The sequence below is a fragment of the Colossoma macropomum genome, unplaced genomic scaffold, assembly GCF_904425465.1.
Source record: "Colossoma macropomum unplaced genomic scaffold, Colossoma_macropomum, whole genome shotgun sequence".
Classification (NCBI taxonomy): domain Eukaryota; kingdom Metazoa; phylum Chordata; class Actinopteri; order Characiformes; family Serrasalmidae; genus Colossoma; species Colossoma macropomum.
Window position 1 is genome coordinate 35,518,063 of NW_023494784.1, and position 14,933 is coordinate 35,532,995.

A 14,933-nucleotide genomic window follows, 5' to 3' on the forward strand; every position below is an offset into this window, starting at 1 on the left:
AGGGAGGAGCTGGTCTATTTATGGCTTTGTAGGCAAGAATCTTGGTTTTAAATCTGGTGTAGGAAGCTATATGAAGCTAGTGAAGGGAATGAAGTAATAGGTAAATATTGGAAGATTGAAGATGAGTCATGTTTTTGGATTCTAGGTCTGTCACGAAGGACAAACTACATTCACAAAAAGTCTGGTCAAGAGTGAGTTGCAGTATTGCACGCTGTAGAGGAGAAACCTGCATGATCGAATCAGGAGCCAAGAGTAAAACCTGGTCATACAAAAATCCACACCAAGGCTTTGTGCATTTGACCTGATACAGCCTTACCAGTACAATACATCCTGATATACCAGCACTATTTTTCTGTCACTGCTGTGCTGAGAATGGTCCATCACCCAAACATCATCTGGTCAGCGTTGCTACTATGGTGATCTTTTTCCGATTATAGAAGTTTTAAGGTTAGTAAATTGTGCATCAATACACTACAATCAGTAATTCTAAACCCACATACAGGGTGTTTCTAATAAAATGGCTAATGAGTATGAGTATTTCATGTGGCGTTTCTGTTATGTTGTACACCCCCTGTTTATTACAATTCCAGAAAAGTAGGAAAAGTATGTGAAATGCTAATAAAAAAGCTGTGATTAGTAAAACCTGTTAACCTTTGAAAAATGGTACCAAAATATAATATTATGTTTTAAAATATGAAATTAATTGTTTTTTGTAAAGATTTGCTCATTCCAAATTTGATGCCAGCAACACACTCCAGAAAAGTTAGGACAGCAGCATGTTTACCACTATGCTACATCATCTTTCCTTTTAATATGACTTAATAAACACTTGAGTACTGAAAACACAAACAGATGTGGAATTTTTTGCCATTCTGCTGCTATACAAGTCTTTAGCTGTGCAACCATAAAGGGCCTTTGTTGTTGTATTTTGAGCTTAATAAGACACACATCTTCAAAGGGAGACAGTTCTGGACAGCAGACAGGCCAGTCTAGCATCCACACTCTCTGATTATGCAGTGCTTTAATTGTGCTTTAACAGATGGGCAGGTTACCCACTAATACCCCCTATACCATGACAGACACTGGCTTTTGAACTTTATGCTGGTAACAGTCTGGATGGTCCTTTACTTGTTTGGCCCAGAGAACATGACGTCCACTATTTTTAATTATTAATCTGAAAGGTTGACTCATCAGACCACAATACATGTGTCCACTGCCTATGTCATGATATCCACCACAAAAAATGAGTGATTGAAGGTTACAGGCATTCATTTGTGGTGTTCAGCCTTTGCCTTTATGCAGAGAGATTTTTCCAGATTCTCTGAATCTTTTGTTGATATGATGCTCTGTAGAGGCTGAAATACCTAAAATCTTGTTAATGTTATTTAGAATGTTATTTCTAAATTGGTGGATTTTTTTTTGCTGATGAATTTTAGCAAAGTGGTAAGCCTCACCCCATCCTTGGTCATAAAGAACTCTGCCTTTCCTGGATGATCCTTTTATATCCAAGCTTGAGTGCAGGCATGCATTTTGATAATCTGTTTTCATTTGCATTTTACCTACTCCTTCAGTTTTTTTGGAGCTGTAAAGTTTGGTGGAGGAGGGATAATGATATGGGGTTGTTTTTCAGGGGTTGGTCTAGACACCTTCGTTCCAATGAAGGAAAATCTTAATGCTTCAGCAGATCAAGACATTTTGGACAGTTCTGTGCTTCCAACTTTGTGGGAACAGTCTGGGAAAGGCCCTTTACTGTTCCAGCATGACTGAGCTCTAGTGCACAAAGCAAGGTCCATAAAGGCATGGCTGGGTGAGATTGGTATGAAAGAACTTGACTGGCCCACACAGAGCCCTGACCTCAACCCCATCAAACACCTTTGGGATGAACTAGAATGGAGATTGTGAGCCAGGGCCTCTTGTCCAGCATCAGTGTCTGACCTCACAAACACTCTTCTGGATGAATGAGCAAATATTCCCAGAGACACTCTCCAAAATCTTGTAGAAAGCCTCCCAGAAGAGTGGAAGCTGTTACAGCTGCAAAGGGGGGACCAACTCCGTATGGATTTAGAATAGGATGTCATAAAAGCTCCTGTTGGTGTACCAATGCTTTTGTCCATATAGTGTATGTAACATCTTGCTGCGTATATTAAATGATCTGAGCTTGATTCTGCTATTTACAGAAAGAGAGAGAGAGAGAGAGAGAGAGAGAGAGAGAGAGAGAGAGAGAGAGAGAGAGATTATGTGATAAAGACAGGGAGAGGGGTGAAGATGTGAAGAGAGTAAGGAGCCAGGCGAGTTTTTTTCTGAGCTAGCATTCAGATTGAGGTCCAGAGATCACGATAATCTCTCTTCAAGCCTATTTTAGAAGGTGCAAGGGGTGTCATTCTTAAGGTATAAACAGCAGATTGGCTGTAATCTTGTATAGAGAGTCACTGACCACCACTGATCACTGTTGTTTTTGCAGCTTGTTTTTAAAGCAGTCTTTTAAAGCAGACTGTATCCTATTCTATTCAAGTATAACATTGCTGTCTTATCCAAACTATGTAACACCATTTTAATATTTTTAGACCATTTGAGAGCAATAGATGCTCTTTACATTGTGTGAACATTTATATATTATATTTGCCCCCTACCCATTTCTTGCCAAGACAAAGGCAGCATTCATGATTCCACCATTAGAAAGAGACCAGGCAAAAATGCTGTCTGTGGCAGAGTTGCAAGGTGAAACCCACTGCTAACCAAGAGGAACATAAAGGCTTGTATCATATTTGCCAAGAAACAACCTGATGAACTCCAAGCCTCTTGGAATGATGATGTTCTGTGGACTGATGAGTTGAAAGTGGAACATTGTGGAAGACAATAGTCCCATAGCATCTTGTGTAAAGCTAACATAGCATTCCACAATAAGGACATGGTAGTAGTGTGATGGTGGGGATGCAGGGACTGGGTAATTTGTCATAATTGATGGAAGAATTACAGGAAAATACAGGAAAATATCCTGTCATCAGTCCATGATCTGAAGCTCAGGTAGAAAGATTTGCACAAGAGCAAGTCCACTTCTGAATGGATCAAAAGAAAAGGAAGATTTTGGAATGGCCTAGTCAAAGTCCTGGACCCCAGTCGTCTGTATTTTTAATGCATGTTAATGTAGAAATTATTTACTCCAAGTAATTCTGGACAATTTCTATAAGGTTTATTCATGATGAAATTTTGACATAATGTAAAGGGCAGATCGTCCAATGACAGCTGGGATAGGCTCCAGCACCCCACCGTGACCCAGTAGGATAAGCGGTTTAGATGATGTGTGTGTGTGTGTGTGTGTAAAGGGCAGATGACGATTTCAAAGTATGTCAAAGGCCTGCTGCCTTTTACATTTGGACCAACATTCCTTGGAATAAAAATTACATTAACGCACATTAAACATTTCAATTTCTCCTATGAAGTTACCATTTTAGAGATTTGAGATTTTATTATGATTCTGATGATCTAACACTCTACCACAGAGCAAAAACATATGATCTGAGCTTTCTTTATGTTGGAATTACAGTCAAAGGGAAATATGCAGCATTCTCTGACCACTCATCTCTATTTCTTTCTCTCTCTCTCTCTCTCTCTCTCAGTCTTAGGGGGCACCAGGTGTGTCTGATACAGGATGCAATTCAAAAGGAAATTGAAAACCATGTACAGGAAACAAAAATGTTTCTCATAATTTCCTGTCTGCATTTTCATTTTCCCGGATTTGTCTCATCATTTGATAAAGCACTTCAAAAGCATTATGTGTTGTAGGAATCAGGTTTTTATCTCTGGAATCTGAAAAGGATTTTCCTTTGATGTGGGGTTGGGTCATCGGGGGTCTCTCAAAGAAGAGTGACTTCTTTTCTTGAGAGATTACATTTCTGCTACAAGCCCCACTGCGCAGAACACAATAACTGGGACCCAGTATCCCAAAAGACTCTTAGTGTTAAGATCATCTTAACTGATGGAGAGAGTGCTCACTATGATGCTCTCTCTACCATGTAAGAATCATCTTTGTTAGGGAAACTCAACTTAGATCAACTCACTGTTACTTAAGCAGTGGACAGTATTTAGTAGCTGAATCTGCAAATGATTGTTTGTAGGAAAAATAGCACTAACGTTTGAATGTGGAAACTCGCCTTGCTGAAATCATGTGAGTTCTTAAGGTCCATACCCTTCTTACACACTGTCAACTTCCCACTTGGCATAGCACTTAAAGCAATAGCTCAGTAAAAAAAAATTACATTTACACAATTTCCATTCTATTTTTACACCGTTGTTAATTTTGTATAAATAACAGTGTGTCATATAGCCTCTGAAACCACAGAAGCAGGTCTATGTAAGATAATTTGGCACTGTTTGATGCCTGTGTGTAATGATTTAGGAATGCAGTTTGCACAGTGCTCTGTTACATATTAGCTACATTAGTCTTGCAGCTCCAGTGTAAAACTAAAGAAGCAAACCTCAGATATTAAACGTGTCTTGGCTGACTGACTACAAATGTGGGTAAGGAGGGAAACTGTGTATCTAATTTGTTGCCAAACTACAACCCCAATTTCAAAAAGTTGGGAGACTGTGTAAAATGTAAATAAAAACAGATTACAATGATTTTCAAATCAAATAGACCCATATTTTATTCACAATAGAAGAGAGAACAAGTATCAGATGTTGAAAGTGAGACATTTTACCATTTCATTAAGAATATTAACTCATTTAGATTGATGGCAGCCATGCATCTCAAAAAAGTTGGGACAGGGCCACATCTACCATTGCATAGCATTCCTTCTTCTTTTAACAACAATCTGTAAACATCTGGGAAGTGAGGAGACCAATTGCTGGAGTTTTGGGAGAGGAATGTTGTCCCATTCTTGCCTGATGTGGGATTCTAGCTCCTCAACAGTCCTGGGTTTTCTTTGCCGGATTTTTCGTTTCATGTTGCGCCAAAAGTTTTCTATTGGTGAAAGGTCTGGACTGCAGGCCAGTTCAGCACCCGCACTCTTCTTCTGCGAAGCCATGCTGTTGTGATGAATGCAGTATGTGGTTTCGCATTGTCTTGCTGAAATATGCAAGGCTTTCTTTGAAAGGGACGCTGTCTGGATGGGAGCATATGTTGTTCTAAAACCTCTATATACTGTTCAACATTGATAGTGCCTTTCCAGATGTGTAAGCTGCCCACACCATAGGCATTAATGCAATCCCATACCATCAGAGATGCAGGCTTTTGAACTGTGCGCTGATAACAAGCTGGATGGTCCCTCTCCTCTTGAGTTCGCAGGACACAACGTCCATCATTTCCAAAAAGAATTTCAAATTTTGATTCATCTGACAGAACAGTTTTCCATTTTGCCTTAGTCTATTTTAAATGAGCTTTGGCCCAGAGAAGACAGCAGTGTTTCTTTATGGCTTCGTCTTTGCATGACACAGCTTTACCTTGCATTTGTGGATTGCACAGCGAACTGTGTTCACAGGCAATGATTTCTAGAAGTGTTCCTGAGCCCATGAAGTGATTTCAAATACAGAATCATGCCTGTTTTCAATGCAGTGCCGCCAGAGGGCCCGAAGATTACGAGCATTCAATATTGACCGTTGGCCTTCAGACTGCACTTCTAAAATGCTCTTTTTATACCCAGACATGTGAGTTGCAAATTGCTCTTCCATCTGTTTTTTATTAGTACCACTTACTTTTTCCAACCTTTTGTTGCCCCTGTCCGAACTTTTTTGAGATGCGCTGCTGCCATCAAGCCCTAAATAAGTTAAAGTTTTTCATGAAATGGTAAAATGTCTCACTTTCAATATCTGATATGTGTTCTATGTTCTATTGTGAGTAAAATTTGGATCTGTTAGATTGGCAAACCATTGCATTCTGTTTGTATTTACATTTATTTTCATTTTACACGGCGTCCCAACACTGGTCTAAATAATCCAAGTTTTTGTGTATTAAAGGAATGACTGTGTGGCTCCGTCACACACCCACCACACCAGGCTTTTAGCATCATTTATTAGGAGCTGGCAGAAGGTGAACTCTATCAGCAGTCCCGACTCATAGTGGGGAGTTTTGCCTGCATGCCCTTCAGCAAGGCACTTAGGACCAAATAGCTTTAAAGCTTCTGGAGAACGAAGGCCGCTTTCTCACTGTAAGAGAGATCAACTGGTTTGAGCGTGACCGCTCTGGCAAGATGGATTTTAAAAACATACATAACTTTACTTTTATATAAGTCTGTGAAGCCTGAAATGTAGCGAATCCTCTCATACATTCATGAGAGACAGAGACACGGGGGAGAGAACGAGAGACAGAGAGAGAGAGAGAGAGAGACAGAGATTGGCAGAGAAAAACAGGGAGAGGAGAGAAAGATGGAGAGAAGCGAGAGAGAAAGAGGTAAGAGAGAGAGGAGGATGAGAAAAAGAGAGAAAGAGAATGATAAGAAAAAAAGACACCCAACAAGAGAATGAGAAACAAAGAAATAAAGAAAGAAAGAAAGAAAGAAAGAGGAGATGAGAGAGAAAAGAGGAGAGAGAAGAGAGAGGGAGCAAGACAGAGAGGGGAGAGAAAGATGGAGAGAGAGAAGAGAAAGACAGACTGGGAGAGAAAGACGGAGAGAGAGAGAAGAGAAAGACAGAAGGGAGAGAGATGGAGAGAGAGAAGAGAAAGACAGAGGTGAGAGAAAGATAGAGAGAGAGAAGAGAAAGACAGAAGGGAAAGAAAGAGAGAGAAGAGAAAGACAGAGGTGAGAGAAAGATGGAGAGAGAGAGAAGAGAAAGACAGAGAGGGGAGAGAAAGATGGAGAGAGAGAAGAGAAAGATGGAGAGAGAGAAGAGAAAGACAGGCGGGGAGAGAAAGATGGAGAGATAGAAGAAAAAGACAGAGGGGAGAGAAAGATGGAGAGAGAGAAGAGAAAGACAGAGAGGGGAGAGAAAGATGGAGAGAGAGAAGAGAAAGACAGAGAGGGGAGAGAAAGATGGAGAGAGAGAAGAGAAAGATGGAGACAGAGAAGAGAAAGACAGACGGGGAGAGAAAGATGGAGAGAGAAGCGAGAGAGAAGATGACGCTTCCATTTCCACACAGTGCTGAGAGAGAGAGAGTGAGCTGATTAGATGACTCATCTCTCTCGTCTCTGAGCTCCTGCCCCCTCTGACAGCATCTGTCTAGCACCAAATCCATTAACATACAGTATTTGAACTCTGCTCCCATTTCCATCAGTATTATTACACCACACTCACCGTGTTTGTGGCCCAGGTGTGGAATTTCATAATCATAGCCAGGCCAAAAAGCATAATATCATTACATCCAGAGCAAAAGCTATGCGATGTGAGAAGAGGTGTATTAAAATGTTAGCGATGAGGTGATAAGGCGTGCTAATGTTGGTTTACGTGGTCCTGGGTGATTTTTCTCCAGTGGAAAACTGCAGAGGGAGGTGTGAGCTTTTTCTAGCTCCCCACAGCTCACCCTCTCCACTCCACTGTGTGCTGGGGACAGTGAGTCTTAGAAATCGATGTAATTACTCACATTCAGGACAAAACTAGTAGATTCACACAAAAACACTTTTGTTGGAAAAGACTGAACTCGCCATTTTTCTCTAGCTCTGTTACAGAATCACTGATACAGTCTGCAATATGTGTGTATGTGTGCACATGAGTTTAGCTCTTTGTGGGGACCAAATGTCTCCACAATGTCAGAAAAAAGGCACTGTGGAGGTTCCTTTTTCCAGCTACAATCAATGTAAATGTACCTTCCAAGGTACAACAATGGTCTCAAAGCCCAATGGTGTACAGTGAATAAGCTTTAAAGGTACATGCATTCACTTTCCCAGGGGTAACATGCATATCTATACCTTTTCAAAGCCTAACGTTTTAAAACAGAAATATAAAACACAAAGCCTGGAGTCAAGAGAGGAATTATGTTCCTTACATAAAGGTACTGAATGGTACCACCAAAGTGATGTGAGGGATCCCACCCCAGTGACAGTTTAGTATGTTTTTTCTGTGAGTGAAAAATGATGAAAGCATCAACAGTTTATCATTGTGGGGACATCTGGCTGCTCTTCACATGGAAAATGCTTTTATATTGTCTACAAAAGCTGAAATTTTGGTTGCTACGGTTGAAGTTAGTGTAGCCTGGAATTCCAGGCAATATTGATTGGATTCATGTAGCCACCTCTGTGGAATATTGACTGGATTCATGTAGCCACCTCTGTGGAATATCATCTGGATTCATGTAGCCACTTCTGTGGAATATTGACTGTATTCACATAGGCACTTCTGTGGAATATTGACTGTATTCACATAGGCACTTCTGTAGAATATCGTCTGGGTTCATGTAGCCACTTCTGTGGAATATTGCCTGAATTCCTGTAGCCACTTCTGTGGAATATTGACTGTATTCACATAGGCACTTCTGTGGAATATTGACTGGATTCATGTAGCCACTTCTGTGGAATATTGACTGGATTCATGTAGCCACCTCTGTGGAATACTGACCGGATTCGTGTAGCCACCTCTGGAATATTAACTGGATTCATGTAGCCACTTCTGTGGAATATTGTCTGGATTCATGTAGCCACTTCTGTGGAATATTGTCTGGATTCATGAAGCCACTTTTGTGGAATATTGTCTGGATTCATGTAGCCACTTCTGTGGAATATTGCCTGAATTCATGAAGCCACTTCTGTGGAATATTGCCTGAATTCATGCAGCCACTTCTGTGGAATATTGACTGGATTCATGTAGCCACTTCTGTGGAATATTGACTGGATTCATGTATCCACTTCTGTGGAATATTGACTGGATTCATGTATCCACTTCTGTGGAATATTGACTGGATTAATCTAGTCATTTCCTTGGAATATTGCCTGAATTCATGTAGCCACTTCTGTGAACTTTGCATCTTTAGGTTTTGTCTTGGAGCTATAAGGCTAATGTAGCGAACAAGCAATGGAGGTTCATAGTCACCAGTTTAGCATCGTTCAAACTCCATGCTTATATCATCAAACTCTCACCTTAAACTTTATGTTGTTGTGTAATCACGGTTAGACATTCTCATGTGGTTTCTGACACTCTGTAGCAGACAATTATTAATAAAAATGGATCAAAATACAGACAAACCCTTCAGCATAACTGTGGAAACTGTTTTTAGCCATGTAACAATATTGTGTCCATTTTATTAGACAATGTCATACACTGTTAAGAAATACAATAGCATGCTTCCATTACATGTTAGCATGTAAGTCTAGCAGCTCCAGTGCAAAACTAAACAAGCAAACTTCAGACACTTAACATGTCTTGGCTGATCAATGACATTTGAGGGACAATTTTGCCATGTTTTTTTTATTTTTTAGTTTCTAAACTATAATTGTAAAATATCAGTACATTAATTCACATTTTTTTTTTGCTTTTGATACTTTTGGTTTTGATAGTTTATTATATTTAAAAGTGCAGAACTGAGCAGAATTAAGAAATGTCACATTAATTGAGTAGACCAACTTTTTTCATCACTGTACACACAGCACACACTGAAAACAGTTTTGCTTCGGCTTAACATGGTATAAATGTGTCAGTAGGTTGCACACAAATGAAATATATCAAGATTATTTTACAATAGTTTTATTTTAGCAGGAATTGCATGAATGTAACACTTTTCTCACGTACAACTGACTGACACTAAACATGTGCATTAAAGCTTCGTTTTTTCAGTGCACAGCTATCACATGCTCTCTTTCTCTCCCCCTCCCTCTCTCTCTCTCTTTCCCTCTGTCTGTCTTTGTCTATGTCTGTATGCATATGTGTATGTGTGTGGGTGAGTATGTGAGTGTGTGTGTGTGTGTGTGTGTGTGTGTCTGTTTGTGCGTGTGTCTGTGTGTGTGTGTGTGTGTGTGTGTGTGTGAGTATGTGTGTGTGTGTGTCTGTGTGTGTGTGTGTCTGTTTGTGCGTGTGTCTGTGTGTGTGTGTGAGTATGTGTGTGTGTGTGTCTGTGTGTGTGTGTCTGTGTGTGTCTGTGTGTGTGTCTGTGTGTGTGTGTGTGTGTCTGTGCGTGTGTGTCTGTGTGTGTGTGTCTGTGTGTGTGTGTGTGTGAGTATGTGTGTGTGTGTGTCTGTGTGTGTGTGTGTGTGTCTGTGTGTCTGTTTGTGCGTGTGTGTCTGTGTGTGTGTGTGTGTGAGTATGTGTGTGTGTGTCTGCGTGTGTGTGTCTGTGTGTGTGTGTGTGTGTGAGTATGTGTGTGTGTGTCTGTGTGTGTGTGTGTGTGTGTGTGTGTTTGAGTATGTGTGTGTGTGTGTGTGTCTGTGTGTGTGTGTGTGTGTGTGTCTGTATGTGTGTGAGTATGTGTGTGTGTCTGCGTGTCTGTGTGTGTGTGAGTATGTGTGTGTGTATGTGTGTCTGCGTGTCTGTGTGTGTGTGAGTATGTGTGTGTGTGAGTATGTGTGTGTGTGTGTCTGTGTGTGTGTGAGTATGTGTGTGAGTATGTGTGTGTGTCTGCGTGTCTGTGTGTGTGTGAGTATGTGTGTGTGTGTGTGAGTATGTGTGTGTGTATGTATGTGTGTGTGTGTGTGTGTGTGTGTGTGTGTGTGTGTGTCTGTGTGTGTCTGTGTGTGTGTGTGTGTGTGTGTGTGTGTGTGTGTGTGTCTGTGTGTGAGGGCGTATATGTCTGATCTGGCTGTGTGGACGAGTGTTTGGGGATTATTCTGGCTGGGAAAAGTTCTGCTCCATTGTGTCTGTACTGTTCACATCAGCCTGCTGCTGCAAGTGAACGAGACAGTACACAAACATGAGTCTGCCTTTATAAAGCAAACAGAGCCCTATAGACTGTGACACATGGGGGGGGGGCAAGAGACAGAGAGAGTGAAAGAGAAAGAAAGAAGAAAGAAAAGAGCAAAGAAAGAGAAAAGAGAATGAAGGAAATAATAAGGAAAGAGAAGGAGAAAGAGAGAGAGAGCAAGAGAGAAAGGGGGAGAGACAGTGTGAGAGAGGATAGAGAGAAGGAATGGAAAAGTAAAGAGAAAGAAAGAGAAGGAGAGAGCGAGAGGGAGGATGAACGAAAAAAGAGAGAGCAAGAGAGAGAAGGGAGTGGGACACAGGAGAGAAGATAAAAGAGAGTGAAAAAAGAGTTAAGAATGAGAGAGAGAGAGAGAAAGACGTAGAGTGGTGTGGTGGTCTATGTCCACTCTTAAAAAAGATGGTCCTTCAAGCGTTCTTTAGAAAAGACAGTGAACCATGAACACTCAAAGCACAATTTGCATGCTTAAATGGTTCTTTGCATGGCAAAATCGTTCTTCAGACTGATGGAGAATGTGTTGTATGTGGTTCTATATGGAACTTTTTAGACAATGATTCTATATAGCACCAAGAAGCGTTCTTCTTTTGTTACAAGATTAACATTGTAAAAATAGCAGAACCATTTTTGGTGCTATAATATAAAAGATATAAAACCATTTTTGGTGCTTTAAGCATGCAAATCGCTGCTGTCAGAACAAAACCTTGTATCCTTTTTGTCATTTTTCAGTTTTTGATATAATTTGAAAAAAATACCTTTTGCTCTACACATTCTGTATAAATTTCATGATGATTGGACCAAAAGAAACCCAAAATTACTTAGAAAAAATTCTGGTTCCATTGACTTACATTAAAAGTAAAGAAGTTTTTTTCCTTCTTCTGTAAAGTTCCCATTTTGGAGATACAAGCTTTTGCTCTGACAACAGTGAAATGGTTCTTTGAGTGTTCACAGTTCTATACAGAGCCAATGTCCTTGAAGATTGTGTATGTACATAGTGTCATAGTCTGTTTGTAGTGAGTGTATGAGGGAATGCTGAGTCATGCACAAACCAGCAGTGTTCGCTGATACTGTGAGCGCAGTGTATATGCATATAAATTATGGCCATCTGCTTGTGTTCTGACTGGTTACCTGCTGAAGGACTTGCTCCCACTCTGAATTCTGATTGGCTGCTGGGGGTCCTGATGTCATTCTGTAGAGAAGGTCCTCTCTTAGTTGGCACACTGGATCTACTGTGGCCAATCGAAAGGCCTTACGCTCCTGCTCCAAATGCAACTCTACACACATCAACATACACCAACACATGAACACCGATGATTCACACAAACAGATTTATGCAAGTATACACACATATGTACAAATATCACACATACATCATGCAGAGAAATAGTAGTAGTAACGCTAGTCATTAGAAAAGGAATTTAATAATTGATAATCAATTGATAATAATCAGTCACATTTGACAAATTAATTCATAAGCAATTATTAAGAAAATATTAAAATAATACCTCCCACCCCACAAAAAATGTATGAGACACACTGGACTTGTCAGGTGGATGACATCGGGGAGACCACTTAACATCTTACTATTGCTACACGACTACTATATTAAACCAAGAACCAGAGAACAAATCCATAGTGTTGCTTGAATTTACACCAAGAAAGATTTCAATCTAAAATTCTTTAAGCTAAACAGACAATTTTGAAACAATAAATTCACTAAATGATGTTGAAATTTTTATTCCATCAAATCTATACAATTACAGTATAACATGAGCTTAAGTTTCTTATTTATATGCACATTTATGCAATGCTTCCTATGTGCTATAGCTGTGCTTTGTATCTCCATACTCTGTGCCAAAGACCCTTTACTGGTGCAGCATGATATCCTTTAGCTGCCTGCAGTAGTCATTCTATGCTTACTTCTTTGGACTTAACAGATAAGAAATGCTGATCAAAACATAAGATGCAGGTTCTACACTGCCCTCTGGTGGAGTTCAGACATCTCATGGTTCTTCATTATGACAACATATAACATTAAAAGAAAATTCAGCAAGACTTTTTTAAAGGCTGCCTACATATATACTACATAACACATATGTAAGCACTGAATAACATATTTACGAAGCAATATTTGAATATTTATGACCAGCTTATGCTGGAAACCACAAGATGACATGAGATTTTCTATGAGGTAAATGATATTGCATTGATATAAGGCATCTTAAACTAAAGTTATGGACAGCTGATGCATTTAGAACAATATTGTGAAGCATAATTACCAAATAATAGAAATAATAGAAGGAAGTTCTAGTTAAGAAGTTAATATCTGTTCTACGTAGTTCTACACGAGTGAAAGTACAAAACCCTTCTGTCAATACAATATCATTTACTTCAGCTTATGGTATCTTGTGATTACTGACATAAGCTGCTCATAACGTCTCAAGTATTGCTTTATTAATATGTTATTCAGTGCTTATGCATGTGTTATGATGTCCTTAAGTGGGTAGCCTTCAAATAAAGTGTTCGGAAATTCTGAACCACCCCTATCCAAAACTGAGCTGTGGAACACAGGTGCCAGAAAGATTTCTTTGGAGCAATGCCATAGAAGAACCTTTAAAAGCATGGTTCTTTGTAGAACAGTTTTTGTAAATGAGATGTGCAAGTGTTACGAACCTTTTTGGGCCTACACTCCAGTTCCTCTCTCTCATACCAACATCATTTACATATTAGTTTTGTAGTAATTACTGAATAATTCATAGCAGTTATGGAGTAATATGTCTTAATAATAAAGCAGCTGAAGCAACTGCCTACTGGCTTCTATTATAAGTGTGCTTTGAGCAAAGAGGCTTTCTGTTCAAGTGATAACTGACCACACAATCAGGAGCAACAGACAGTATTTTCATTAAAACACTGGAGAATTCCTTCAATAACTGAACAATGACACTGCAGTTTAATGGTTTAATCAATTATTGATCCCTTATTTATAAGAATGTATATTAAGAATAGGTTTTCTGGACATGGGTTAAGCTTAGTCTTGGACTAAATCATAAAGCTTTAATGATTCATCACTGAAAAAACCTATTTAGTTAAGCCTTAAGCTTAATCTGGGTGTAAAACTGATGGGTTTCTTTAATGGGACTATTTGTTTAATATTATATTACAATAATATCATAAATTCAACCAACATCATTATTATAACACTATTATAACACTATTACCATACTCCAGTAGCTCACTCAGAACGTCTCCATCCTCCTGGACCTCCAAGCTGTTTCTGTTCAGAAAGCTCCTGATATCAGCCTCTGCTCTCTCTCTGAAATGGGACAAACATGCATCAAGAACTGCCCACACAGCGCCACAGATGGCCAGGCCTGGCTCTCAGCTTAGTCACTAATACAGCATGTGGTTAATGTACGTATTGTGGTTGCAGTGATTGTGATCTTGCAGTGTTCTCGCTGTTTGAAAGCTTCTGTAAGTGCTGTAGGAAAATCCAGCCTGCCAGATGCTGGGATTCCAGACTGGGCCTTTAAAGGAGCTGCAACAAAAGGGCTACATTTGAGCAAACACACTGGTATTGAGAGATTTCACCAATCAAATCAAAGAGAACAGCAACAGCAGTTTTCCCAATCCTTATCCTGGCATAAGAATGAGATAATTCAATATTAATTTCTTACTTCTACCTCAATAAAGCAAATGATTACTCAGATTTGTCATACAAAATATGACAAATGCTAGTTTTAGGCTGGAATACACATTTAACCCCTTAAAATCCCAGGCTTATTACATTCTATGGCTTATTATTCAGTAACTACAGGGACTTCAGTGCAAACTGGTTGAGTTATAGAAGAGTGTAACAAAACTTTGCGTCTCTGGCCGTATAAAGGTTTAATTATGACAAAATCCCTGCAAGGATTCTGTTAACATAAATCAGCTCTTACTAATACGTCCTTGATATGAAGAGCAGGTTTTGCCTTAATAATGCTTTGAGATTTTCTTTTCCAAAGTGTTCTTAGAAGCACATGAGACTCTTTTGGCCCAAACGTAGTTTAAACAGGTAGGTTTGAGTGCTGATAGGTGCTGACATCATAACAAAAGCATAACATGAGCAAATTTGGCATTATTCACAAAATAGTACTGTCTCTATTATTGTCACAAATAG

The 14,933-nt window shown here is 39.5% G+C and overlaps 1 protein-coding gene across 2 annotated transcripts in view; it reads right to left on the reverse strand.

Moving 5' to 3' along the window:
- LOC118807946 (coiled-coil domain-containing protein 148-like) overlaps nt 1-14,933 on the reverse strand; it is a 95,158-nt gene that overhangs the window by 55,362 nt on the left and 24,863 nt on the right. For both annotated transcript variants that reach the window (XM_036570163.1, XM_036570155.1), the window contains exons 6-7: nt 13,993-14,087; nt 11,903-12,048 (exon numbers count right to left, since the gene is read on the reverse strand). In XM_036570163.1, coding sequence (XP_036426056.1) covers nt 11,903-12,048; nt 13,993-14,087 — 241 coding nt within the window. The remainder of the gene's footprint in view (nt 1-11,902; nt 12,049-13,992; nt 14,088-14,933) is intronic.